This window comes from Theobroma cacao, chromosome 1 (assembly GCF_000208745.1).
Source record: "Theobroma cacao cultivar B97-61/B2 chromosome 1, Criollo_cocoa_genome_V2, whole genome shotgun sequence".
NCBI lineage: Eukaryota > Viridiplantae > Streptophyta > Magnoliopsida > Malvales > Malvaceae > Theobroma > Theobroma cacao.
Window position 1 is genome coordinate 32,884,561 of NC_030850.1, and position 26,683 is coordinate 32,911,243.

A 26,683-nucleotide genomic window follows, 5' to 3' on the forward strand; every position below is an offset into this window, starting at 1 on the left:
ATTAAATTTTTTCATTTAAAAATTCTAATTTTTTAATTTTAATTATTGTATGATATTATTATGTATATTTATAATGTTATTTATATAATAATTTAAATTATTTAAGATAATAAATGATAATTTAAAGTTATTTATTTTTGTTAATCAAAAGTTTTTGGTATAAGACCTAAAAAGTTCTTAAATTATTAAAAAAAATTCAAATAAATTTTTATATTTTTTATTACCTTCACTCAAATTTTTATATTTTATTTTGAATTAAATAAACTCTTATAACTATTAATTGATTAATTATTATTAGTCAATTTATCAATTATTATTTTATGTTACATGGTATTGATGTAACATATTAACATGTCACAATAAATAATAACAGAATATACTTTACGATAATATGATTATATGATATTTTAATCTTCACATCAACATCATGTCATTATGACAAATCACATTTTGCTAAATAACAATTAATCAATTGTTATTTTATATTACATAACATCAATGTAACATATTGATATGTGATAATAGATGATAACGTGACATGGTTTATAATGATATTATCATATAATATTTTCATTTTTTATATCAATATTATGTCAGCATCATATGAGTATAAAATGACCAGTTACATTTTGATTAATTACACTTAATCTATTATTAATCATAATGACTTATTTAACTTAAAATAAAAATATAAAAATTAATTGATCTTAATAAAAAAAATAAAAATTTATTTAAATTTTCGTGATTAATTTCAAGAATTTTTTCAAGTATTAAGTCAGTTTTTTTAACATTCATATTTTTATAAATATTATAGCTAAATAACGAAGCTAGTGGTAATTAATGTGTTACCCTTCCTAACATGAAATAAAAAGTCATATCCTTATTTCAATCTGATACAAAACTGGTTTCTCCACGATCGGCCTTGGTCCAAAAGGAAAAGGAAGGAGAGAAGGATGGAGAATAATACTTCTACGCCCATAATTCATTAATATGCCCATCTCACTCCCACTTTTTCAGCACATTTAATGATACAAAGACAAACTGCTTCACGATGATAAGAGAGATTTATTACACTCCATTACTCTAATCTGATCAGTCCATATCATTTCAGTGATGTACAACGGCCACACATGCCATTACTTCACACTTCTAAGACAAAGGCCTGAGTGATTTTCTTAGAATAGCACTGAGGCATGGCGACTGTGCTGTAAAGCTTCGGTTAAAGACTTGAGTGCCTTGTCATACGAGATAAACCCCATGAACCAAAATTCGTAACCGTCACTGGTGACAATATGAATATATTTCTCAGAAGGGTTCAATCTGTTTGCAGAAGGATTGACTGTTGCTAACTTATCAAGCTCCAACACCACCTACATAGCAATATCAGAACTCAATACTCACAATGCTAGATGCAGCAGCATCTCAGTCTAGACAACTTGAAATGAAAATAGTAATAGCAGTAAAGAAAATTTGATATGAGAATATTAGAGTAATCCAAGTAAGATAGCACAAAAAGGTTTACACTCATCATGTAGCAACTTAAGCAGCTTAGAGACAGAGTGAGTTAAGGAAGAATCAATGGCTGCTCTGTAGCTAAAACACTGCGGGTTTGGACTTGGGTTGGATACTGACAGAAGAATTGGGAGGTTGACCAAACTTACAAGTGAATTCATGAATCGTGGTACCAAATCAGAGCTTCTTAAAGCTTAGGGTAGAGGTGCTAAATGATTGAACATATACATCTGACTATCTGAGCTGGAAAAGAAAAGAAGAGGCTGGCTATGAATGAAAAGAAAGGAACACCATGCTCTATAGTAAATTTAACCCACCAAAAGAACTCCATTAGAATAACAGGAAAGGAGAGCAGAATGAAACTTCAAGCCACATTAAAACATAACTTTAATATTATAGTATATGATTTAAAAGCAACAAGCCGTACCCTGACGTTTATTTCCTTTTCTTAGCTGAAAATTTCAGTTTTGTTTTTAACCTGAGCTAAAATTGAAATTTAGCAATGAGAATTGAATCAAAAGTAAAGGAGATATACCTTATAATACATCCACTGCTGGTACCCTGGAGAAGCATGATAACAGAGAGGATAATCACTACAAAAGGCCAATCTTTCAGTGGATGTGTAAAGAGTCCCGATCACTGGTCCAGAAGTAGTCGATAGATAGCAAACATATGCATGTAAGAGCTTTTCTCCTGGCAAGATCTGAAATGTCTGTTGGAACAACCTATCATGCCCTCCTTCTGTAAGCAGCTTTGTCCCTTGAGCAAGCCTTGCCACTGCAGCATCAGCAAGACTAGGACTAACCCTGACTGCTTTCAAACAAATAAAATTGCTGGTAAGAACCAGAATTACATACATATAAAGAGACAACTATTTGCAGACAAAAAAATTACATGTTAGAATCGAAACCACATAGATATGTGACACTAAGATTAAAAAAAAAAAATGCAGTAACAGTGAAAATTTATTGCTAAATAATCCTATTGAGAAAACACTTAACGGTGGTTCCAAACGTTGTCAGCAAGGGCCTCAGCTTTTCTTGTAGCATCTTCAACCTTCTTCCCGCACCGGTTCAAGGCATCACATATCCTACCCATTGGTGCTGTAAAACCAACCAGTCAACCACCCAGTTGCAAAGATCAAACAATCAACAACAATAAGCAATTAATACCAGTAACTCAAGATTAAATAGAACTTACTCCTGCCGGATGCTGCAACTGGTGAAATGGCGACGTAAGGATTATTGTTGTAAGAAGACATGTTGAATTGATTGTTTGAAGAGGAAGATGGAGGTTGAGGTTGGGGTAGCATCGGTGTACCCATTTTAACAGATGATTGAGCCTTTTTTCCAGTTGGGTTCTCCACTAAAGAATTCGAGCCTTTTTTAAAGTCAAGTTTGTCGGTTGTGCGAATTTCAAAACAATGAATTAGTCTCAGTTCCTTCGACAGTTTGATGATGGCGATCCTATGAGAATGGAATAACCGATCGGAATAGAATGTGCCGAAAAAGGCTGGGAATATCGCCGAGAATGTTAGGTGAGGTTAAAAAGAAGCGGCCGACTGCCAAAAGGAAGATAAAATTGATTACGACCACTTGCCTTGCTATTGTGCTTTCGTATTAATCTTGTTATGCAACTGATGTACGGTGTGAACATATATCATACCTCCACACGTTTCATGTATCATACCTCCACATGTTTTGATTCTGAGTCATCCTGTTTCGAGAAGTTTAGATGATATCCATTCCCATGCAATGAGCAAGAATAGAAAACTGTTCTAAATTGACTATTAGGATGATCTAATAATCAAACACGATGATCAATCAAAATCAAGATCATGTCGGAATGAATTATTGAATTTGTTGGCTGTTTAACTTTCAATGGCATGATATGGATGGAGGTCCTACCCAGAATTTGATCCCAAACCTTTCGTCCCAACATGGCCATATCACTATCTCCTTAACCCTTTTTCTTGGGTTAAAAGCTTAAAAATCAGCTTAAATCATTTGACATGCACGATCAGTCAGCAGATTTTATCAAAAGGTCAGACTACCTTTCTCTTACTAAAATTGAAAATATATGGAGAAAAGTTGACAACATTCTGACTTGATAATAGGAACTTTCTTTCTGCAATATATACCGATCATACAGACCAAGACTGTAACAGAGGAGGGATTTATGTTTTATACCACCACATGTGGTTCTTATACTAGGAAGGAGCTAACTACATTTTTGTGCTTAACATGCTGTTCAAGATTCCCTGTTCAAAGGAGTTTTTTCCCAACCCGTGAATTTTATCTTCAATGCCTTCACATTCTCCTCCATAGGTTGGTTAGATTCCTTTGGAGTACCAGATCTTAAATCAGTGCCGGGTATTAATGAATTGGTGAAGTCTGATGAGTTTTTTGCTTTAGACTTTCTTCGCTTATATGTCAAAGGAAGGGTAAGATCATATTTAAGCCTCTCTGGAACACAGGGTTTGCTAGACTTCTCTGAGTTTTCAACATTGTAATCACATGGACTCTTCTTTTGGTTGGGAGAAGCCATTAACTTTTGGTGCATGCCACCTCCAATTCCTGAATTTCTTGAGACAGCTTGAGGAACTCTTGGAAGGATGGTGATACAGTCTGTTTGCATGATTCTGGTCTGCCTCTCTCCTTCATGGTATTGGGCAGCAAATGGGTATGATTCCAAGGATCTCTCAAACAATCCTTTCTTTCCCATGTCAAAGTTCTGCCACAAATTCTGACCACCAAAATTGTATCTCTTTGAATCAATGACATCAACTAAAGATTCGTATCCCACATTAGAAGCCCTTTCCTCATCATGTCCAATCGGTTTATGTTTTCCTAAATCAACAATGTCAACTTCCTTGCTTATATTTTCACCAGAGTTTTGTAAATACCTACTGCTTCGTAAAGTACCATCCTGACAACTTAATATACATTGAGGTTGCTCAGCAACCTTCTGCCATAGTATCGGTGACCCACTAAAACCACCTGCATTTCCCACATATGCAGATGCTGGCAAACAAGATGATTTGCGATCCTGTAAATCTTGGGCACCAACAAGCAATGCTGTTTGTGACCTTCTTGAGAACACTTTTGATAGTTCTGGTTGGACAGAAGGAACTTTAGGAACAACCTTCAGCAGGCCCTTCGGTACTGATCGACATTGTTCCACTATGTCACCTAGTACCATCTTTTGATTGTGACTATGAATTGCATTGCCAGTAGTCCTAACCTTCAGAACACCCTTTGTGCTGCAGTTTGGAGCAATAATGTTCATTCCATTGGCAGATGGACCAGCAAAAATGTTTTTTGCTCTAACAGTTTCCCAAGTCTTCATTCTCTTTGGTAAATAGCACATGATTGCATCCGAGTTAACATCCTCATTTAACATATATCCATCATTGGGCACTGCATTAAGGTCCAGCAAATTGGCATCCCTGTGTTTCCTCCTTGTTCTCCATATATAAAGTCTTTCTTCAACACCGGTACTCATATCACATTCATCCCACAACCTTCTCATGTCTATGAACATTTGTGCCATTTTGTCATGATAAGATCTTAATGCATGGTAATATTTTCTCCTCTCAAGAAACTGCAAGGATTCTCTGAGACAAGTCATCTGTGGAGGATAAAATCCACCTTTCAATCTTTTGAAAAATGTATCCATGGGATTTCCAAAGAACATATCACTACCACTGAAGAGCTCTTTCATAGTCAACCAAAAAGTCTGTTGGTCCATATCCGGAAGGTAGGCCGACAAAGAGAACCTCTCTTCCTCTGTCAAACATGAGTTCCATGTGTCCAAAGAAAATATCTCCCTCAAATCTGGTAGATCAAAAAGTTCGTATGGTATACTGCAAATCTGACCTTCCACCATGCCAAGCTCACAGCTAAGTCCCTGGAAGTCACAGTCATCAAGATCATCACCAGAGTCTGCCCCGAAGATAGGGTTATCTTCCTTGCCCTCACCTTTTAATGATCCAGAAATGTTACCATGACAATTATCAACACCTGATTTCCAAAGGAAAATCTTCTGTATGCCCATTGACACCGGAAGGCTGTTCAGCTCTACAATCTAGTCACATGGAGATGCCAAACAACTATGCAAAAATTTAATTGCCAATGGAAATGTACCTGCGATATGCAAAGCACGCAGATATTTAGCAACCAAAATAGGCATAAAATACAAGAAATTTCTTTTCTTTTCTTTCCTTTCTTTTTTCCTTTTTGTTTTAATTTCTTTTTGGTAGCAGCACAAGAACATTGCATCTCAATGGTAAATTCAATTTCCAATAGTTTACAACCAGACATAGCTTCCACACCATAAAGAAATTTCTGGACGGAAACAACACAAACATAATCAAATTTTGACAAGAATAATCCGGTACAAATTACATTGCTAATAGACCATTCATTTAAGTTAAAAAATCCAGCAAAAAGAATGCAATGAACAGATTTTTAACAATAAGATCACAAATTCTTCATGGAAAGAAAGCCAATCAGCTACCACAGGATAAATAAGATCAAGCAGTTAACAAATTCAGTACAATTTGAGTGAAATTTCAAGCTATCAAGTAAATAAGCAATTAACAGGGATCAAAGCAAACCACAACCTAAGAATAACAAGAAGAAACAGGAAGGACTCACTGATTAGTGGGAAATTGGAGCTAAAGAATGCGAAAGAGAAGATCAAGGGATGAAGCAATCCCAAGAGAAGATAAAATAGGACTAGAGAGAAAAAATAAGGCAACAGTGAAGTAGTGCGTGAAACTAGGGATAGAGTGGCTTTCTCTCTTTACCTTTTGTTGCATTTCGAGAGAAAATGGCGAACCAAAAAACTGCCAATTGGAATTTTCTTTTTGCCTTTCCTTTTTTTTTTTATTTTTCCTTTCGTTTTAACCTTTCAACGCCCAGGGCAGGTTGTTCCCTTCCTTCCTCCTCTCTCTCCCTCACAGTCACAGTTTTCCTTTTGTTTTTTTTTCGTTTCTTTCGTATTGGCTTTTGGACTGTTGTACATCCCGCGTGACTCCACCACTACCTGAACAGAGCAGTCACTCTCGGTGCTTCTATGCCAAGTGCCTGCCAACCCCAACCAAAATACCTTTTTTTTATCCCATTTTTTCGAAGATAAAAACCCCTTCACTTAAATAACAATACTAATAATAAACTCTTAAACATGTTTAACAACCAATAGATTAATTTTCAAAACAAAAAAAAAGAAAACCAATAGATTAATGGACATAGTTAATTAAAATAAAAGCTAAATAATTAAAATTAAATAATAAAAATATCAATAGGTAATTGTCTTTCTTCTATAATATTATATTATTAAAATAAGTATTTTTTATTTATTAAATCACATCCATTCTCTTTAAAAAAAGATTGAATTATTCCTAAATATCTTCATAACACACTACTAACTAGTAGTATCATAATTAATATTTACTATATCGTAAAAAAATTTATCATATATATATATATATATTTTTAAGTATACATTATTTAAAAAATAGTACCCGGACTCAACCTGCAACCGCCTAAACAGGCGCTGCCATCGTACGGAAGGAACTACGTGGCGTTTCATAGTTTCATACAGTTTCATGTAGACTGTAGTCACATACAAACGTAGGCAAAAAAAAAAATGGAAGCAATAAATTCGAAGAAGATTACTGGGCCAAGCCATTATCGGCCCCGATTTCCTTATCCAAATTACTTTCCTTCAGCCGTTAACCTCTCCTTTCAAAATTTCATGCCGTTACGCTCCTGACTGAACTTAACTAAACTAACACTCCTCAGTCCTCAGACCCACCTGGCCTAAATATAATTTAAAAAGAAAAGAAAACTCTTCAACTGAAAAACCCGCGAGAGTTCCTTCGAAACTTTTCTTCGCGATCTGATGTTTTCTTGGCAAACTCTCACCAGCGTAACCGTTCCATCATCGTCCTTAAAACGTTACCGTTTGTATGGTGCTCGCTCGCTCGATTCTTACCGTATATTAAGAGCCGCTGCAACTCTCAAGGTTCCCGGTATCTCTCCGAGGCTCCGGGCTATATCCACTGAACCAATTGAATCCAGAAGCGACGACGTCAGATTAACACTGAGCGATACCGAGGATCTTGTTCCAAGAAACGAAAATGAAAAGGAAGAAGAAGAAGAAAAACCAGGAATTTCAAGAATTCAAGTTTCCAGACAGAAATACATACCGGTTTCCAAGGCGGAGCTCTTGGATGCTATTGTATCGAGACTGTTCGATTCTCAAGACGAAGATGCTGGTCAATTTCGCCTCCTCTCTTCGTAAGTTTTATGGTTTTTTTTTTATTTAGTGTATATTTTAAGATTTCCCCGATTACTTCTCTACTCCGTTCAAGTTTGAAATTTCCTTTTGCGGTGTAAAAATTAATTTTCAGGTGTTTGGATTCTATCCTTCACGCTGAACACAGAAGCATTTTGGAACAAATGCGAACCGATTATTACTTTTCTCATTCCACGGAGAGAGAAAGAAAGAAAACGGCCGTTTCAGAATCGGAAGTTGTAGCCAACGGTGAAACATCTAACTTGACCGAGGATAGCATCGAACCTGACACGAGGTTCAATTATGGTCTGGACTTGACGAATTTTCTAAGTTCTTCAGCTAAAAATGTTAGGAGATATTCCGATGACAAGTCCAGGTTAGTCTTAAATTTCAGCCACATACTTAGTTGTTTTTTTTTATTTTTTCAAATTAGTGTCTTGGTTAAATTAAAACTTTAATGCAAAAATTAATTGCAGAGTTGCGGTCGCTACTCGTTTTCAAAGAGCTTTTATGCAACTTCTTAATGATGCTCAGTTTGAAGAACTATCAGTTAGGGATTTGATGTTGACAAATGCTTTGAACACTGATTATCTCCTTACGTTGCCGATATATGTTGACTGGAAGAGAGCCTCTGAATCCAATGCAATTATATTCCGGTAATTTAGTTTCTTTTGTGTGCGTGTGCGTGCGCTTGCTTACTACATATGCTTTCACCAGTAAGATATTGGAGTTTTTTACTTTTGAAATGACCTCTTTTCTCACAGGCGGGGTTATGCAACTGAGAGGCAGAAGGGTCTACTGATTGTTGAAAAGCTGGATTACTTGCAATCCAGACTCCTGCGAGGAATCTTCTCCATTATATCAAAACCAGTAGGGAAAGTTGGCAAATGGATTTCTTACAATCTCAATGAGGTTATTGCCTTCTCCTCTATGACTTCCCAGCATTAATTGGAAAGCAAATGGCACATAAATGAGGTTCTCTAAATGGAAATTGACTGCACAGATATCCTTTAGAATAACCTTTTAACGTGTCAATGATTGATCTTTGATGCTGGTTGATCTCTTTTATTTAATCAATAACTATCACTTTGGAGTTCGGATTGTGTTATTTGTTTATCTTTTACTCTTTTAACCCTCTCGTGTTGGGTTATATATTTTCCAATCTGACAAAGTTCATCTTTATTACTCTAGGACAGGCTCTCAAGGATGCTTCTCAGGAAGAGGAAACACAAAACTGGATTGGGAGAGTGAAGCTTTGGCTTGAGGAAGTGTCCTTCTTTCAACAGTCATATTTTAATAATGAGCAAAATTTTGAAAATGTGCCGGGGATGGACCAACTATCAGATTGTGACCTTCCTATTTGGCTGGCAGCACAGAGGGCAATTAGTCGCTATGAAGGTTTTCTGTCTCCAGTTGGACCCCGTGGAAGGCTTTTAAGGAAGTTGCTTGCACGGATTGGAGTTATACGTCCTACATCAGAAAGACCATTTCAGGCTCACAGTGATAGTACTGTTTCTGAACCTTATTTAAGGTTTGTTCAACCTAACTCCTTTATATTCTTTATGTATTGAGGACTTAGGAGATTTCCTCCACAGTCAACGGGATTGTGTGTGTCTAATGCCTCATGTTCAGATTTCATTTCATGGACAGGGTGTAATGGGAAGGGTTGAGATGACATTGGCTTAGATTGCCTTCTGGTACTTGTTATTTTTTAGGTTATTGGTCATTCCTTCAACGAGTAATTGTTTTTTCTCATTAAAGCTAAGCATATTAACTATTTGACTGAGTGATGTACTTGGAAGATGATCTGTTTGCTGACACGTGAATAAGAAAAACCTAAGGTGTTACTTGAATGCGCTGGTACATAGACTACTGTTCCGGAAAAAGAAAATCAATTTGATCTGATTTCATATCATCTTATAATGCATGCTTTATAATGCTTTGATGTGATTTTGGTCGATTTGATCTGACATCATATCATCTTATGATGTATGCTTTATAAGGATTAGATGTGATATTAGAAGTTTTTATCTATGACAACTTTCTTATTAAGTAATAAAAGAATTTTTCACTCAGGCCAACTTTCTTATCAAGGATATCACTCAGTGATATATGGAGACCGGCTACAAGGAAATACTGTGGCAATGATGTTTGGAAAATGTTAAAAACTTCTGTTTCCATTCTCCTTTCACGGTCAGTCCTCCAGGTATTTCTTCCATTTTGAACCATTCATGATTTTTCTTTGCTTATGTTTTATGGTTATTGATGCTTTTAGGATAGATATTGAAGTTTCTTGCTTTTATCTACCTATTAGCTTACCTGCATGCATGGATCATCTAATTGTAAAACATTGGTAGTGGCCAAATTTTATTTCTAGAATTTTCACGTTTTGATACCACTCAATGTTGTTTGTAAAACTTTGGTATCTTTTCTGGTCAGGAGCCAGCATTTCAAGAATTAATTTTGCTTTATACAAAGGATTTTGCTGAAGAAGATACTGAAGATAACGCTGAGGCTCAAGCATTACAACTAAAGATCTACAAGAGAATTCCTATTCCAGATTTACCAGTAAATAGTCCTAACAACTCATGTCTGTCAATTCTCTTTCACATTTATGCTTTTCTTTTGTTTTATAATTTTTTTAATCTTATCTTTTTTTTTTTTAATTTAGGTCATGATGCTTCATTTATATGTCTCTGAATTTTCACTTTGTTGTCTGATTATTTGTAGGTTATTTTTCCTCACAAAAAGCTGTCTTTCCGTATCATAGACACGGTATGAACAAGGTTAATAATATCCATGCTGTTCTAATTTGATTTTAACAAATTATATTTTAGACTCTATATTTATAGTTCCCTGTCAGTTCATAAACTCAATGATAATCAACTGGTTAGGAGGCAATATGGATTTCAAACAAGTATTTTCTAAAATTCTAAGAGATGAGTTTGTTCAACCTCATAAAATTCTTTTCCAAACGTAAGGAATTTTCACTCCTTGTTTAGCATAGCTTCTGCTCATGGTGTTTCATCGATGCATCTAACTGATTCAGTTAATGAAAGACACACTCTGGAGTGGAAATCAATCCTGTTGGAACACTAGCAATCTACACTATTAGTTTCACAGATACATCATTTCTTTAGCTCAATCAGATTCCCATTGGACTGAGCTGTTGACTGGTAAAGGTTTTTGGACCCTGGTTCCCTAGACTCAGTTTCATATATAGTTCTGCATGAGTCATTAAGCAACAAAAAGGTAATCACCATGACCTTTGGACTTTCCACATCAGGATGTATCTCACCACATTGTATCTCTTCAACATCATAGAACGGCAGTATAGCTGGAGAAATAGAATTAAAGGATAAAGTGCCTCAAAAACTTTGTCATTATAGATAGGAGGTTATTTTTCAACATCTGTGTTATTTCTACAGTATTTGTAAAAAGAATAGTGACAAGGAAGCATGTGATAACACATGAAATTAAGGCATGAAGGTTGATTGGCCTTGGCTAAGGACTGGAGCTAGCTCATGCGTACCTGGTTAACCCTAGTATATTCAAGTACATAATTTATTTAAATAACCTTTGGACTTGACATTCGTGAACTTCACTTGCAGGTACGCCTGGATGTAGCCACAATATTGGGACTTTTGGCATTTTTCATAAATTACAAATTCGAGGACATTTTATCTTCGCCGTACGTCTCGTTGTATTTTCATGTGATCTTTCTGTGAAAAAAGTTAGTTCCATCAGAAAATGTCATTTCATTTTTTTTTCAGATCAGCAATATTTCTTGATGTGGTTGCAATCACTGCTCTGATAATATATGTGTCCCGCGTGGCGTTGGGTTACAAACAGACTTGGGATAGGTATCAGGTAAGCTATCAAAATTTTTCCATGCAGTACTGGGAATAATTATATTTATCCATTTTAAGTATTTAAACAATTTCTTAAAGCAATCTGTTTCCACAGCTTTTGGTTAACAAGACCCTTTATGAGAAAACCTTGGCAAGTGGCTTTGGCTCAGTTCATTTTCTTTTGGATGCTTCTGAACAGCAGCAAGTGAGAAACTCTTTCTGCTATTTATTTTGCAAAAGCATAATAATAAGTATTCAATTGAGGGGGAAATGGAGCTGCATAGAAATTGTTGAACAGTATATGAGCTTATTGTTTTTCATCCCTTTTTGAATTTAGACTTAGACTGACTATTTCATGATTTTTCTATTGAACAGAGAATAAGAGATTCCTGAAATTAATATTTTTATAAAATCTTTATACCAGCTATATTTATGTTATATAAATTGTTCTTGTTCTAGTTTTTGTGACTCTTTTTTCCCATCCTCATTATCTGCAGTACAAGGAGGCCATTTTAACCTATGCTATCCTGCTTAACATGGAGAATGGTCAGGTTTGTTCTTTGCATCCGATTTCTGATAATCATATGATTGTTGTAGAAGTGCCTCATTGTTTGTATTTATGAGGCTTTCAAATCGAGGACAGGCATATAGTTTTTAAGTTCTTAGGGCTGGTGGCCTCAATTAGATCAATCCTTGATTGTTCTTATCCAGCAAAAAGGGGAACTCCTAGACCAGGGTAGTCCTAACTTTGTCCAGTTTTCATGCCAATCCCTGGCCTTATTTCTGATGACTACATTGTGCTTTGAGATGGAGTTGCATGCAAATGTTGCCTTGTAAGAGTTGGTGACTTATCTATTGGTTGTTGGGAATGTTTGCCTATTATTGGCCTATGCTCTTTGTATATACTCTATGTCTCTTGAATTAAATTGAAGCGAACTTTACTGCCATTCTTAATGCATCATCCAGTATGCTAAGTAGATCACTAACAAGAATTCTTACTGCAGGCTGCTTGTCACCAAAAAGTTGGAGAGAAATGTGAAAGATTTATGTATGACGTTTTTAAACGAAAGGTAATACAATTGGAGTAGTATTATCTACTAAAGTTGAAATATCTGTTGATTTCTCATTGGATTGAAGCGACTGCAGGTTGAAATGCCAGTTGACAAGGCATTGAATACTTTGGTAAGGTTGGGCCTAGTGACAGAAACAACTGTTGATGGAAGACTCAAGCTTGACACGGTTCCTTGCCCTAAGGCATATGAGGCTCTTAAAGATCGTTGGCATGATTTGCTTGATTAGTGTTTGTATTACAATTACCAAATTCCATTACCATCAACTACTGTACATCAGTCTGGAAGATTTAGAAGTGTAATCATTTTCTCCTTATGAAATAGTATATTTTGCTTCTGTACCTGATCTATAAACTTACATATCCCTTAGTTTTCCACAAAATGAGGAATGTATATGCAATCTTTTTTCAAATATAATAATGTGTATTAAAAGAAAAAACTCAAGGCAAGAAAACCAAAAGTTTTCTGTCCTTTGTTTCTCTCTCTGTCTATCCTTTATACATGCATCGGCATTACTCTGTCCTTTATACATGAAAGTAGAAAAAGGTCAGAAAACTATTAGGCAGCAGGAAATTTCCATCACTTCTGGAGAAGGCATTGCAGTTTGTAGTTATGCTTCGATTCTTTGGATTTCTTGAGTAATGATAACTTGTTTGAATGTTTCCCGTCTTTCCAATTTCTGAACTTGCAATATGGAGGTTCTACTAATTGAGACACAAATTCAACTTGTTAGAGCTCAAGGGGTTGAGCTTTGGTAAACACAAAGACTCCTCCACCTCCAACGGCTCTGCCCAAGAGCATATTCCTGTCCAGGTATGAAAGGTAATAAAGTCCTCCCACTGATCTCCTGCAATCAGATATTTTTCACCATTCATATGGCAATATTCTCAACATGTTTAAGAGCTATGATAATGCACATGTGGGTTACATATACCTTCCAGTCCCTGGGTTTCTTACAGGAACTTGAGCTCTGAATGTTCGGAGAAACTGCAAAATCTGCACATAAGCATCCAAAGGAATTCTCAAAAACAAATACCAATGTACAATCAACTGTAACCACATAGAGAAGCACACAACTGTAACCTATAGAGAAACACACGATTCTACAATTCCTAGACAATCAAATGACTTGAATTTGCTGAGTCACCCAGCATCAATTCAAAGACATAGCTAAGAGAAAAGCTAATATGATAATGAACATCAAAGTAGATTAGAAAAAAAATATATAATTGGCATTTGTTCATAGTGAGCTCAACTTCACCGATGAGAATCAGTTACTACCTGAAGATTGAAGAACCTAAATTAGTGAATATAACTAGACACAGGACTCCAACTTTTCACATGGAGAAATGCAGAATAGCAGAACCCAAAAACAACCAATGCCAACCAAAAATTCAGGAAATAATTATGTACCTGTAGACTTAAAAATGACCTTGGAAGGAGTGCTGGAGCAATTAGAGCCTGCAGCTGTTCACTGATGTTTATATCTTGAACTTTTATCTGCCAAATACAACATGCAGACCTGAGATCAGTTAAAAAAAACAAAAATGAAAATCCACTTTCATCTTCCACTAGTAAAGACAGTACGAAACTTTAACCATGATTTGGACTGCTAATCTAAAGGCCAACTTACCCACACAAAACTAACCATTTTGTTTGCAGATGGTATGACCTACAGCTTCAGATAAAAGGAATGAAAAGAGATGAAAAGACTCGATCATGGACGGGTTTCTGTGTATCAACATTCTCACAACTTTCAAAAAAAACATTCTCACAAGAAGATAGTTATGCACTAAGGGTTACCTGAGCATTCCTTTAAAGACTAACTAGGCACATTTAAGGCTATGTAATTCTTGTATGGTTGTATGGAATAATAAAAAACCTAGAGGCAGTTAGATATCCAAAATCTCCACCACAACTCTTTCTAGCTTGTGAAATCCTGGGAAGACCTTCACTATCAAAACTTACAAGGACATAAATTGCTACCATGCATGTTCCTCCAGAGTTCTAATCTCGAGATTGAACAGCAGTAGGTAACAGTCTACCTTTCATGGAAGTAATGGTTTTAAGAAAAAGGGCAGGGGAGTTGACCTCTTCAAACTGAAGATAGATGTTCCGCACAGAAACAACATCAAACTTAGCAGAAACAACCAGAGTGGCACCTTGTTGCTCCTGTAAAGCAATAGAAAGACAAAATTCCTTAAAACTATATTTTCTTCAAGAATAATCAGTTAAGTAAATTCTTGGGGTTGATGTAATGGAAGCTAGTATTGCTGAAGCAAAAAGTAGGTGCACACTCCAACTTGGAGTATAAAAGTGCAACTACTTGAGGATCTATGATTCTAGCCTAGCATATGTTATGCACGATAACACAGGTGGAGGGATGGAAAGTCAAAGTTTACCTCTAACAAATTTGGAATACTCCACCGAACAACATTTCGGATGACACCTCCACCGAACCGATCCCGGCATTCAAATTTCTGGAAGATCTGACCAACCTACTCCATATGACAGCAAGAATCAAAGCAAATCTTTTTAGCAATTGATTGACAAACACAAGTAACATAATTCAAACTTTGTAACCACAAAGAACTAAACCTGATCCTAGAACATGAAAACCCTCCTAACAAGAATTGAACAAAATCTAAACAACTTAATGCATTCTATAATCAAGGGCAACGGAATACTATGACAGAATTTCCAGCGTTGGTACCTGAAAAAAGGGAAGCCTTGCAGCAGCTTCCAGAAGAATGAGAACATCAAGGGCCGACGTGTATTGCAGGCGCCATGTTCCATCCAGCACTACCAGGTCAATTGGTGCACCCATGTTGTATCCCTCAACGCTGACCTACAAAATTTGACAACCCAAAAGGAAAATACCATAACATTAAGAAAAAAAAAAAAATCATCTTTACTTCAAAATTTACTCTCTATTTTCCAGAATGGGGGGAAGCAGACCAGACCAGAGCCTCCTCAATAATTGAGCGTTGATCAGCAGTTGCGATAAGCCCCCGTTGTGTCTCTTGAACAGCCCGGAGAAGATCATGTTTTTTATTCTCTAACTCAACCTCAGACACCTGAACCCAAAAAAGCAAATCCCATTGCCACCCAAAAATGAAAGTCATAATAAAGGAAAGCGACGAAAGGATGCTAACCCGATTCCCGTCAGGAGCAACAGCAACTGAACATAGAAACTTGTTGTGAAAAGACCGTTTCTTGGTGGTAACGAGTTTTGAACGGAGAGGTTTTGTCTTTATCTCATGGATAGCTCTCTTCCCATTTCCTGGATACACTGAAGCAGCAAATGCTAATTCCATAACGGTTCACAGATTGGTAACAATGGGGATTATGATTTTTCCAAAATATGACCGTTAATAACTGAAGAAATTGGATTAAGTCAAAGAAAGGAAAGGATTTTGGGTTTGCTTTATTGTTCACAGCTTTAATTGGTGCTTGTTTTGATATAAGCTAATTAGAGCTTAGAGCTGCCACTTCTTCGGTTATCCATTTCCCTCTATTTTCGATCGTTTTGCGCTGCGGGACCCATGGAGTTCTATTTTTAGTATATTTTATTTGGACCCTTTTTAACCGGCAGAAGTAACCCGACCCGAGCCATGACAAAGGCGCCGCAACAACTCGATCACTTCCCGCTAACAATACTACACATTCAGCTCTTCCCTTATCTCTTCCCCAAATGGCCACCGGCTTTGCAATTAGTCGATGCTCTGCCTCAGCCTATCAACGCGCCGTAGTCTATCTAAGTAGACGGCAACAATTCCATGCCTTATCTTCTCTAACCGCCAAATCCAGATTCTTAAAGTTGAATAATCTCACGAGAAATTGCTCGTCTTCATCAAACGCACCATTTATCGTAGCGGAGGATGAAAAATACGGTAACAAGCAAGTCATCAGCATCACTCCTCGGCTTTACGATTATATTCTCGCCAATGTTCGCGAGCCTCAGGTACTTATCAAAAATTCCAACTTAAAAAAAAAAAATTGCCCTAATTTTTTTGTTTACCCTGTTCCAGATTCTCCGACAGTTACGCGAAGAAACCGCCAATATGCGCGGTAGTCAAATGCAGGTACCAAATTATCAATCACGCAATTTTCATTTTCCTTTTTAGCAAAACAGGTGATAAATTTTTGTTTTTTGTTTTCTTTTTTTCTTTAATTTTATAAGGTGTCTCCTGATCAAGCACAGTTACTAGCGATGCTAGTGCAGATTCTGGGGGCTGAAAGATGCATCGAAATCGGTGTTTACACTGTAAGTTTATGCAGTCTTATTGAATTCAGCCTATTAATGAACTAAGCTACGTTGTTGGAACTATTCCCTTTCTTGTTAAAGGTAGATAAATTCTAGTAAAGAGAATTCGTGTTGTTTTTTCTTTAGGGATACTCTTCATTGGCTATTGCATTGGCTCTACCAGAATCAGGCTGTTTAGTTGCCTGTGAAAGGGATGCTAGATCTCTTGAGGTTGCAAAAAAGTATTATGAGCTAGCCGGTGTTTCACAGAAGGTAAGGATATATTATGTGATCAACATCTCTTCCCCTTTTGAAACAGTATTACTAGTATTTTGAGTTTTCATTTTCCTCTGTCTTGATTTCAACAATGGTGAAATAATGCAATAAATTATCCTACATGTTTGCACTAATCATACTTGTTTCAATGGTATCTAGATAGAACTAAGTTGTTTGTTGGTGTTAGGTAATTGTGAAACATGGACTAGCTGCGGATGCCTTGAAATCTATGATTCTGAATGGTGAGGCTTGCAGGTGAATTTAGCATGCAATGTTTACACTATGGTGCATTTGTTTCAATCCATATTTTCTCATTGCAAATGAATGATAGTTTGCCATTCTTTGCATGCGTTGCTAATTTTCTTAATTTAGCAGGATGTCAATGAAAATTCTCTCTTTTAACAATTTCTAAGGTTCTGATGAATATGATGACTCACAGGTTTCTTTTTAAAGCAGCTATGATTTTGCATTTGTGGATGCTGAAAAGAGGATGAATCAAGAATATTTTGAACTGCTACTACAGTTGGTAATGCCTAAATAGAATTTCAAGCGTTCATTATTTTGTTAAATACTTTAACTCACTTCTTTGCCAGCAAAGTTTAGCTTATAGTTGGTTTTGGTTTACAGGTTAGGGTTGGGGGACTCATCGTGGTTGATAATGTCCTTTGGCATGGAAAAGTTGCTGACCCATTGGTAAATTGTTTGTCTATGATTCATAAAATCTGCCCCTTTCAAATAACGTTTATTTTCTAATGATTTTTTTGTAACAGGTAAATGATGCGAAGACTGTTAGCATTAGGAATTTCAATAGAAATGTAATGGAGGACAAGCGTGTAAGCATCAGTATGGTAAGTAGTTGCATTGTCTGCTCATTTTAAACAAATTTATGGAATTTATTCAGTTTGTCAATAACCCTGCACTTTTTGGAACATTAGGTACCTATTGGAGATGGAATGACAATCTGCCAAAAACGATGATCTAAGTCATACTTACTGCTTGACTTGTTGGTTTATTCCTAGGAAGTCAAAACCATGGTTCATGTTTGTGCAACATCCTCTGGAAAATGCACTCATATTTTAAAATGGTCACGTAGTTAATTTACTTGACAGGTGCCTAGTGGGTTGATTGAAGGTCAAGTCTTTAAACCAGTGCGACCATCAACAGGCCCGCCACATCCTTTGAAATTCATTCAGACAGGTAAAGTGCTGGCCATCGATGTATGCTTGTTAGATGAATTCTGTTCCCCTTGAAAGCAAGGTAGGGCTGGGGATCATCCTGATGTACATTTGCCCCCTTGTTTTGTTGTAACAACCAACAAGACAGAGCTAGAAATTACTTGAGACTGCTTTTCTATTTTTGAATGAAAAATGTATACATTACAGGTTTCCTAGTTTCGTATAATATCCTTTCTTAGCATTTCTATTTTTATCTTCGGCAGAATGATCTTCCAGCGGTTGTTTCTTCCCGTTTTAGATCTCTGCATACAACAGGAATCGAGGTAAGAAAGCTGTTTGTTTGCATCTAGGGGTCCAACTATGCCATTGTGACGGTGCTTATTGCATGGTTTAAGGCCACAAAACAAAAAGGCTGTGGCCAAAATTTCTCCACTTGGATCACCCCTCAGCCTTGTACTTATTCGGAATACTGGGTTATGAATTTTATTTGAAAGTAGCGTTACATGGATGCCAGAGTACGCCTTGATGATGCAAAATCGTTGTTTGGTGGAAAAAGACGTCAACTTTTCTCTGCTGGGAACAGCTTTCATTTGACGTTGTTATGTTGGAACCATCGGAAATTTAAAGTCCGTTCAAAGATGTCCTCTCTGCTACGTTGGTCTATGGGCCGCTTTCGTCAATTTTGTCACTCTCATCTGTTTTATGGTGCCTTCTGTCGTTGGAGAAATTATGGTTTGCTGTTTTCGTTTATACTGTTTTTTTTCCATATACCTATTTTATATAGTTGAGAATTATAGGACAATGAGCATGCTCATTCATCAAGGAGAGATAACAGGACAAGAAATCCTTAATGTCCGTTCAAAATTTCCATCATCTGACATCACCGTTCCTTGTAGAAATCATCCTTGGAAGACGCATACAGGGTATTTTGTACCCATCCAATATGTCTTTCTACCTAAATTATTCAGAGCTTATTACAGAGCAAAGTATTCTGAACAGCTGCCTCTCGACAAAACAAAGTGAATAGGTAAATGTTTTGAATCATTAACTTAGCATGACCATAACCTGGCATGGCAGCTGACATGTTCTGGATAAAAGTTTTATGAAATATTTAAAGGGGAAAAACAAGAAAAAAATATATAAAAGAGGTGAAAAGGTGAGCCTACGTTGTTCCTAACGGAAAGACAATGGGAACAACAGGAGTTCCATCCAAAGCTCCCCACGCAGAAACCAATGTTATATTCCTCAATGAAGAGCCATACTTGCTTCTATATAAGATTCTCCCTTTCGGGAGAATCGAATTTAAGTAACCGAATCAATGATGGGATTCCCAGGAGATGAGGAAGCAGCAGCCGAAGTACCTGTGAGATCTTCACTTTTCAGGTACAACTCACCCTTCGTCCAGGTCAGCTTAATAGGTCTAGTATGTTTCTGTTGTCCTGGCATGTTCAATGCCCTTTCTGGCATGGGAGGTGGTGGCCAGGTCGACCCTACGGCAGCAAATAACGCCAACACAGCTCTGTACACCACCTTTTCCGTCTTTGGAATCCTTGGTGGTGGCATCTACAACATCTTTGGACCCAGGATTACCCTTGCCGTAGGCTGCTCCACGTATGTCCTTTATGCGGGCTCTTTCCTTTACTACAATCACCATCACGACCAGACTTTTCCAATTATCGCCGGCGGTTTGCTTGGCGTCGGTGCAGGCCTTCTTTGGGCTGGACAAGGTGCTATCATGACTTCCTATCCCACCCCTGACCGTAAAGGCACCTATATTTCTCTCTTCTGGACTATTTTTAATTTGGGTGGTGTTATGGGTGGACTCATACCTTTCATCCTGAACTACCACCGTGAAAATTCCGAATCTGTCAATGACAAGACGTATATTACCTTCATGTGTTTCATGTCAGCTGGTGCGCTCATCTCATCTGCAATTTTATCCCCCGATCGTGTTGTCAGAGATGATGGTACTCGCTGCACCAACATCAAATATTCAAATGTTTACATAGAGGCTTTTGAGATCGTTAAGCTCTTTCGTAATTGGAAGCTGCGTCTCATCATCCCAGCTGCCTGGGCTAGCAACTTCTTCTACACCTACCAGTTCAATAACTTTAACGGTTTGAAGTTTAATCTGAGAACAAGAGGATTGAACAATGTCTTTTATTGGGGGGCTCAAATGATAGGTTCAGTTGGAATTGGATATGTTTTGGACTTCAGTTTCAAGAGCAGAAGAACAAGAGGTTTGGTTGGGATTGGAGTTGTTGCTGTGCTTGGGACTGCAATTTGGGGTGGTGGGCTTGCCAGCCAGTTAAATTATTCTTTTCACAAGCTTCCCAAGCGGTTGGACTTCAAAAACTCAGGAAACGATTTTGCTGGACCATTCGTATTATATTTTTGCTATGGATTATTGGATGCCATGTTTCAAAGTTTGGTTTATTGGGTGATTGGAGCATTAGCTGATAACTCAGAGACCCTCAGCAGGCAATTCTTTTTTGCCCCTTCACCCCATAAATATTAAATAATCCATTTCGTGTATCCTTAATAATTTCTAGCTCCTAATGTCAATTGGAGGACATGGCTGCATATATGTAGAGTTCATAAGCCCTTCGCTTCACTTACTGATTGTCCGCATAAAACTTGCAGATATGCCGGTTTCTACAAAGGAGCGCAGAGTGCAGGAGCTGCAGTTGCCTGGCAAGTTGACAAACACAAGGTTCCCTTGCTCAACCAGCTGATTATCAATTGGGCTCTTACCACTTTGAGTTATCCATTGCTGGGGCTCCTTGTTTATTTGGCAGTAAAGGATGACAGTAAGTCTGCAGAGGATGCTGAGACTGCTTCCGGATTCCCTCCCCCTGCTTCAATCAAAGATGGTTACGAAGAAGTTGGCAAGTCTACTCCTGCTGCAGAAAGGGATGCTTCTCAAGTACCTGGCAAGTCTACCTGACAAATTTTTTTATCCCCTTTCAAAGTTCTTGTTCATCTAGTGCAAAATAAAAGTTCCAGAAGGTGAAATCTGAAATTAATGGAATTCTTCATGTATCAAATGTTTCTATTATTCTATTCCTTGGTTTGTAGAATTGTTGTTCTAAACAGGTTGCGATCTACCTTTTTTTTTTTAAAAAAATAATAATACAAGTTCAGAGATTGTAAAAGGAAATGTGCACATCAGCATCCTGTTCATGACATCTAATTGTCTAATCCTAGCTCCTCATCTTCAGAGATAAAATGCAAGGGTTCCTGGTCACTTGGTTCAACAAATTGAAATCTGCACACTACATCACTAGAAATGCTGGTAGCCAATTCTCAACAATCCCAATAATTCAAACTATCGATCAGTAAAAAGAATTAAGTCTACAAATCTTCTGAATGCTAAATTGACTCCCCAAATGGATCCACCGGATGGTGGTCGATAGTATCAACAATTTTGCAATGCTTGTGCGTTCTACTACCATGATAAACAAATTCTTTTCCAAAATGGTTGAACTGCTATGTAAAAGCAATGAATCAGTTTGTACAGGATGCTCCAAAAATGTCCACAAAATTGACAAGACAACTAACAGAGTTGGCTTTGATTCCCCACAAAAATCTTTGTACACGCAAGAACCTCTTCCTGGCTGAACAGTAAAAAAATTGACTTCTACACATGGAACTGATATATGTGTCCGAGAAATTATTGAAAACTGGCTTATTTTTCCTAAGAGCTTTCTGTCAACCCTTAATACATTGCAACTCAGTGATCTTCATCGTCTTGACCTTGCCCATTAACTTGGTTTTCATCAACTATGCCATCTCCTGCATCTCCATAATTAACCCATGGTAGCAACGACTCAAACAGGACGGCTAATGGATTGCGATTTGCAACATCACGTGCTGCAGGAGCATGACCGCCAGCAGGTGGATTGGCAACCTGACCCCCAATCTGTGCAGCTTCCCTCATGTCAACCATAAAGTTTTGCAGATTATCAGGTGGAAGAGTTTGCACTGTGTCAGAGAACTCCTGAACCAACAAATGACCATACCTGACCACAGGGTGAAAAAACTGTCACACAAAACTCCAATTTATGTGATAAGCTCATCTAATCTAATTAAGCTAGCAAATCACAATGAAAGTGCTGCGTGTATATTTAAGAGCAGCTTTATCTATATTCAGCCCCAACACTAATTTAGCACACCCTTAAGTTGGAGACAGCAAATAGATGGATTTAGTGCTTAAAATGTAACAAATAAACCTGAATATTGCAGTCAAATCAAAGACGGAGGAAATGTAGTAAATAACAAACAAAGCAACAATACAATTTATATCCTGATACTTACTCGTTTTTGTCAGATGAGAATGCTTCTTTCCTCACGCAAGCCCAATCTTTAGCATCACTTTTATTATGTCCTAGTGTTTCAATAACAAGGAGGGCACCATTTCGAAGTAACTTTTGCAGATCAGGAAGCCTCCATATTAGATAATTTCTTTCCACATAAATATTAATCAGGTGATCCAGAGATGGGATCCCTATTTGATCTGAATTGAAAAAGGAATTTTTGAGTATATTTGTCCATGCCTGATCTTTTAAAGGCACCTTGGCTACTAGTTTCTTAAGGACCGATGGATGAAGCATCAAAGCCTGATTCATAAGATCAGCTGAAAAAGCCTTTGAGGCATCCACACAAGTATTATGGGAGGATTCCTCTTGCTCAAGATAAAATCGGCAAACAGCAAGGGAGTATGAAAAATTTGGGAACAACCATAAGGAGCTATCACTTCTATAGTCTTCAGAGTACTGTTCCAACCATGCATACTCCCCTGCCCTCAAAGCAAAGTAGTCAAGACAGAACATAGCTCCCATTGGGTCATCTGAATCAAGTGCAAGCAACAATTTACAAACTTCTAGAGCAGATCGATGACAGCCCCGCCTATCCATGTTTTTCATGTGAGTGAAAAGAGCTTTGAATATTGGCTTGTTCGTGTCATGACTGAACTTCAATTGGCAATTACCTTGCAAGGGAGTGAACATAGGATGCCACGCACATTCCAAGGCATATAAACACTTTGCAATAGCATCTGCAGACATCTGATGCTCACCCACAAATTTAAAATAATCTGCCATGGTTATAAGAGAATCTAAGTGATAAGGATGATACAACAGAACACTAGCTACGCCATTCAGGTCATGAATAGCTTGAGCAGCTTCAAATGCTCTTTGAGCTTGATCATAGGAAGACGAGTGTGCATATCTACAAGACATGAACAAAACCACGAAGTTAGGACACAGTAAACAAACTAAAACCAAAAATATGGGAACTGCACTTGATTTGATACTTTTTGAATCTTTCTGTCTCTAGATCAATGAAGCTAGGCAGAAGGTCACCTAGAAATTAGTAAATCATCACTTTTGCATGATGAAAATATGCTCTGGTTCCCATATTGCATTTCAATAACTGTGAAAATGTTCACCAAAGCACTGCCTAGTTTTAATTTTTTTGTACATCTAAATTCATCTAAATGTTGCAAAAGCATGTAAAATTTTCACTCAACTCAGGAAACTGTGGAAAAGAAATGGATTCCTATTTCATATATGTCGAAAGCTATCTACATACTATTTCTCAAGTTGGTAACATACACTCAAACTGGGTGAGAAAAATACAAAATTGGAGAGTAAGTTTTTAGCAATATCAGAGAGACTTAGTAAGATTTCTACCTAAAGTAATGATACCCATCCTTAGTTTCCAGAAATTCCATCGACAGAGATCCATCCCAGCGAGGCCAATGGTCTGATGGAGATATCATAACAGTCTTCCTAATATGATGGCTTCCCCGTCTTCCACCACGTACCTGTCTGGAAGTGCTGCTTTGATTGCTTTTCTCAAATGATTTGACCACCTTAGAACCAAATATTCTCCGCAGCTCATTTTCAACATTTAGATACTTAGGATCCACTTGTAGTATAGACGTTGTATACTGTTTAACCAAATCACCAGAATCTTTAGCATTTTCTGATATGGGTTTATTAGAACCCAACTGATGACCAGAAGAACTACCATCCAAAGATAAAGCATCTAAAGTCACATCCAAGGGCGTTTCATGTTTATCCATACTTGATGAAACCTCTTTGCTTTTCTTTTTCTTCTTTTTCTTTGATTTGTTATTAGACCTCGAAACTACATTGGCAGTACCTCTCAATGAAGGTGGTTCTTCTTTTCTGGTCAAGGTTTCATCAGCAACTTCCGGTGCATCCATCTGCAGCCGAAACCCATATTACTCTCCAAAGGACATCACTAGATCAATATAATGTAACTAGCACACGATAAATTATTGTTTCCAACTAAAACTTTTATAATCAAAATTTGTTTCTTTAACAAATGCAAAGCCCAGAAAGCAGCAGCTTGGAGCTTGAAATCTTCAAGTTAAAAGCCTTAGTTATAATCCTTGGAATAAATTAATAATATTGAAACTTAATTCCAAAGCAAAATATGCTAATACAAACGGCTATTCCTAGTTCAACGCGATTAAGGATTAATCGAATAAAAGGATCGTTATACAGGATAGGGTTAAGGAACTAAACCTGGTCAGGATTACCCTCGTCCTCGTCGTCACCTTCGTTGAGAAGGTCGAAGGGATTCACTGAAGAACGAGCACCGGAATCCGGCGACTCTGATTCGCCGCCATTTAGTTGCTCCTCTTCTTCAATTACGTGTTGTTTTTGTTGCTCTCGTTCTTTCAAAACTTTATTCAGCAATCTAGCCGACATCGTTCTTTCTTTTCTCAGGCACGGCGGGTAAACTGCCGAGTTTTTGAGTTTTCGGATTCACTTGCTCTGTAGTTCGAGGACCACCGTGTTGGACTTTTCACTTTAATGCTCGTTTGCCGTGAGGAAGATGATGGTAATCTGATTCATGGGCCGACCCGGATTTCCTGTGTATGGGCTAATTTCACTTTGGGTTTGAGGTGTTGCTTTTATTTTATTTTTGGTACAAAGAGGGCTAGAAAGCCTAGTCCAATTTATCATAATCAGACAAATTTACTTAAAATAATAAATTATTAAAAAATATAAAATTTTAAATGCATTCTGTTTTTTTTATTATGGCTGACTTAATTTCTTAAACCAAAAGTTAATGGACCGAGAATAACATTGTTATGCTTTTTTTAAAAAAATTAACATTGTTAGGGCTAGTTTCGACAAAATATTTTAACATAATGTTCAAATAAGTTTTTAAATTATTTAAAAAAATTAAATAAATTTTTATTATTTTATTACATTTAATCAAGCATATATATTTTCATTTTAAGTCAAATAAGTTTTTATAACTAATGATTAATTAATTATCATTAGTTAAAATATCACTTATTATTTTTTATCTACTTGGCATTAATGTAAAATGTAACAAATATCACATTAGTTTGTTATCATGCAAAATTAGCAGTCATGTTATTATTAATTATGATATATTAACATGTCACATCATTAACAATTATGATATATTAATATATTACGTTAACTTACGTGTTATAAAATAACAAATGACATTTTGATTAAATCAATCATTATTTATATAAACTTATTTTACTCAAAATAAAAAAATAAAAAAGATTATTTAACTTAAAAATAAAAGTATAAGGACTTATTAAATGCAATAAGAGTAAACAAATTTATTTGAATTTTTTTAAATATTTTAGAGACTTTTTATAAATATTATACTAAATATTTTTAAATATTTTTAATTTTAAAAAATTCAAATAATTTTTAATTTTTTATTGCATTTACTCATATCTATATATTTTTTATTTTGAATCAAATAAGTTTTTATTACTAATGATTAACTAACTGTCATTAGTCAAAATATTATTTATTATTTTTACGTCAATGACACTAATATCAAATGTGAAAATACCACGTAACCAAGTTATGATGTTACATAACATGTTACATTTTCATCTATTATAATATGTTAGTATATTACATTAACGTCATATGACATAAATAATAAATGATGTTTTAACTAATAACAATTTGATATCACGTGGCACTAATATAGTATGTTGACATATTAAAATTAATAATGATATGATATATTCACTTATTATAATTGATGATAATATAACATGTTAATTTAGAATGATAATATGATCATATAATATTTTTCACCATTTTGATTAAAGTTATATCAGTATCATACGAATATAAAATAACAAGTAATATTTTACTAATGATAATTAATTAATCATTAGTTATAAGAGATTATTTGATCCAAAATAAA

At 36.3% G+C, this 26,683-nt stretch overlaps 7 protein-coding genes across 11 annotated transcripts; 3 read left to right on the forward strand and 4 right to left on the reverse strand.

The window, feature by feature from the left end:
* LOC18613846 (GEM-like protein 2) lies at positions 856-3,221 on the reverse strand. The gene is made up of 4 exons (XM_007051286.2): positions 2,713-3,221; positions 2,514-2,615; positions 2,048-2,322; positions 856-1,370 (listed from the first exon to the last, which is right to left on the reverse strand). The coding sequence occupies exons 1-4, from the start codon at positions 2,834-2,836 to the stop codon at positions 1,176-1,178; spliced, it is 696 nt and encodes a 231-aa protein (XP_007051348.2). The 5' UTR covers positions 2,837-3,221; the 3' UTR covers positions 856-1,175.
* Positions 3,603-6,396, reverse strand: LOC18613847. 2 transcript variants are annotated; one of them, XM_007051287.2, is made up of 2 exons: positions 6,323-6,396; positions 3,603-5,657 (listed from the first exon to the last, which is right to left on the reverse strand). In XM_007051287.2, the coding sequence occupies exon 2, from the start codon at positions 5,566-5,568 to the stop codon at positions 3,763-3,765; it is 1,806 nt and encodes a 601-aa protein (XP_007051349.2). In that variant the 5' UTR covers positions 5,569-5,657; positions 6,323-6,396; the 3' UTR covers positions 3,603-3,762. The 2 variants fall into 2 exon arrangements, with proteins under 2 accessions (XP_007051349.2, XP_007051350.2); XM_007051288.2 differs by having other exon boundaries at positions 6,171-6,390.
* On the forward strand, positions 7,207-13,098 carry LOC18613848. 3 transcript variants are annotated; one of them, XR_001928305.1, is made up of 14 exons: positions 7,207-7,817; positions 7,931-8,191; positions 8,292-8,471; positions 8,580-8,727; positions 9,012-9,346; positions 9,892-10,021; positions 10,255-10,405; positions 10,546-10,590; positions 11,427-11,506; positions 11,589-11,685; positions 11,782-11,871; positions 12,164-12,217; positions 12,671-12,736; positions 12,813-12,888. XR_001928305.1 is itself a non-coding variant. In XM_018122648.1 (14 exons), exons 1-14 carry the CDS (start codon positions 7,420-7,422, stop codon positions 12,963-12,965), a joined length of 2,199 nt encoding a protein of 732 aa, XP_017978137.1. In that variant the 5' UTR covers positions 7,210-7,419; the 3' UTR covers positions 12,966-13,098. The 3 variants fall into 3 exon arrangements, 2 of the variants coding, with proteins under 2 accessions (XP_017978137.1, XP_007051352.2); XM_018122648.1 differs by having other exon boundaries at positions 7,210-7,817; positions 10,546-10,601; positions 12,813-13,098; XM_007051290.2 differs by having other exon boundaries at positions 7,210-7,817; positions 10,255-10,383; positions 12,813-13,098.
* LOC18613849 (probable plastid-lipid-associated protein 10, chloroplastic) lies at positions 13,107-16,216 on the reverse strand. Its single transcript, XM_007051292.2, has 8 exons — positions 15,892-16,216; positions 15,700-15,813; positions 15,450-15,584; positions 15,139-15,234; positions 14,828-14,908; positions 14,150-14,236; positions 13,671-13,732; positions 13,107-13,583 (listed from the first exon to the last, which is right to left on the reverse strand). Exons 1-8 carry the CDS (start codon positions 16,051-16,053, stop codon positions 13,466-13,468), a joined length of 855 nt encoding a protein of 284 aa, XP_007051354.2. The 5' UTR covers positions 16,054-16,216; the 3' UTR covers positions 13,107-13,465.
* LOC18613850 (O-methyltransferase MdmC) lies at positions 16,343-19,072 on the forward strand. 2 transcript variants are annotated; one of them, XR_001928309.1, is made up of 10 exons: positions 16,343-16,700; positions 16,768-16,821; positions 16,920-17,003; positions 17,130-17,255; positions 17,446-17,513; positions 17,715-17,784; positions 17,886-17,951; positions 18,029-18,106; positions 18,194-18,455; positions 18,697-19,072. XR_001928309.1 is itself a non-coding variant. In XM_018122683.1 (9 exons), exons 1-9 carry the CDS (start codon positions 16,431-16,433, stop codon positions 18,233-18,235), a joined length of 858 nt encoding a protein of 285 aa, XP_017978172.1. In that variant the 5' UTR covers positions 16,343-16,430; the 3' UTR covers positions 18,236-18,684. The 2 variants fall into 2 exon arrangements, 1 of the variants encoding a protein (XP_017978172.1); XM_018122683.1 differs by lacking the exon at positions 18,697-19,072 and having other exon boundaries at positions 18,194-18,684.
* Positions 19,263-21,948, forward strand: LOC18613851 (UNC93-like protein 1). The gene is made up of 2 exons (XM_007051295.2): positions 19,263-20,914; positions 21,077-21,948. Exons 1-2 carry the CDS (start codon positions 19,752-19,754, stop codon positions 21,378-21,380), a joined length of 1,467 nt encoding a protein of 488 aa, XP_007051357.2. The 5' UTR covers positions 19,263-19,751; the 3' UTR covers positions 21,381-21,948.
* Positions 21,978-25,299, reverse strand: LOC18613852 (transcription factor 25). Its single transcript, XM_007051296.2, has 4 exons — positions 24,991-25,299; positions 24,127-24,665; positions 22,751-23,662; positions 21,978-22,455 (listed from the first exon to the last, which is right to left on the reverse strand). The coding sequence occupies exons 1-4, from the start codon at positions 25,174-25,176 to the stop codon at positions 22,167-22,169; spliced, it is 1,926 nt and encodes a 641-aa protein (XP_007051358.2). The 5' UTR covers positions 25,177-25,299; the 3' UTR covers positions 21,978-22,166.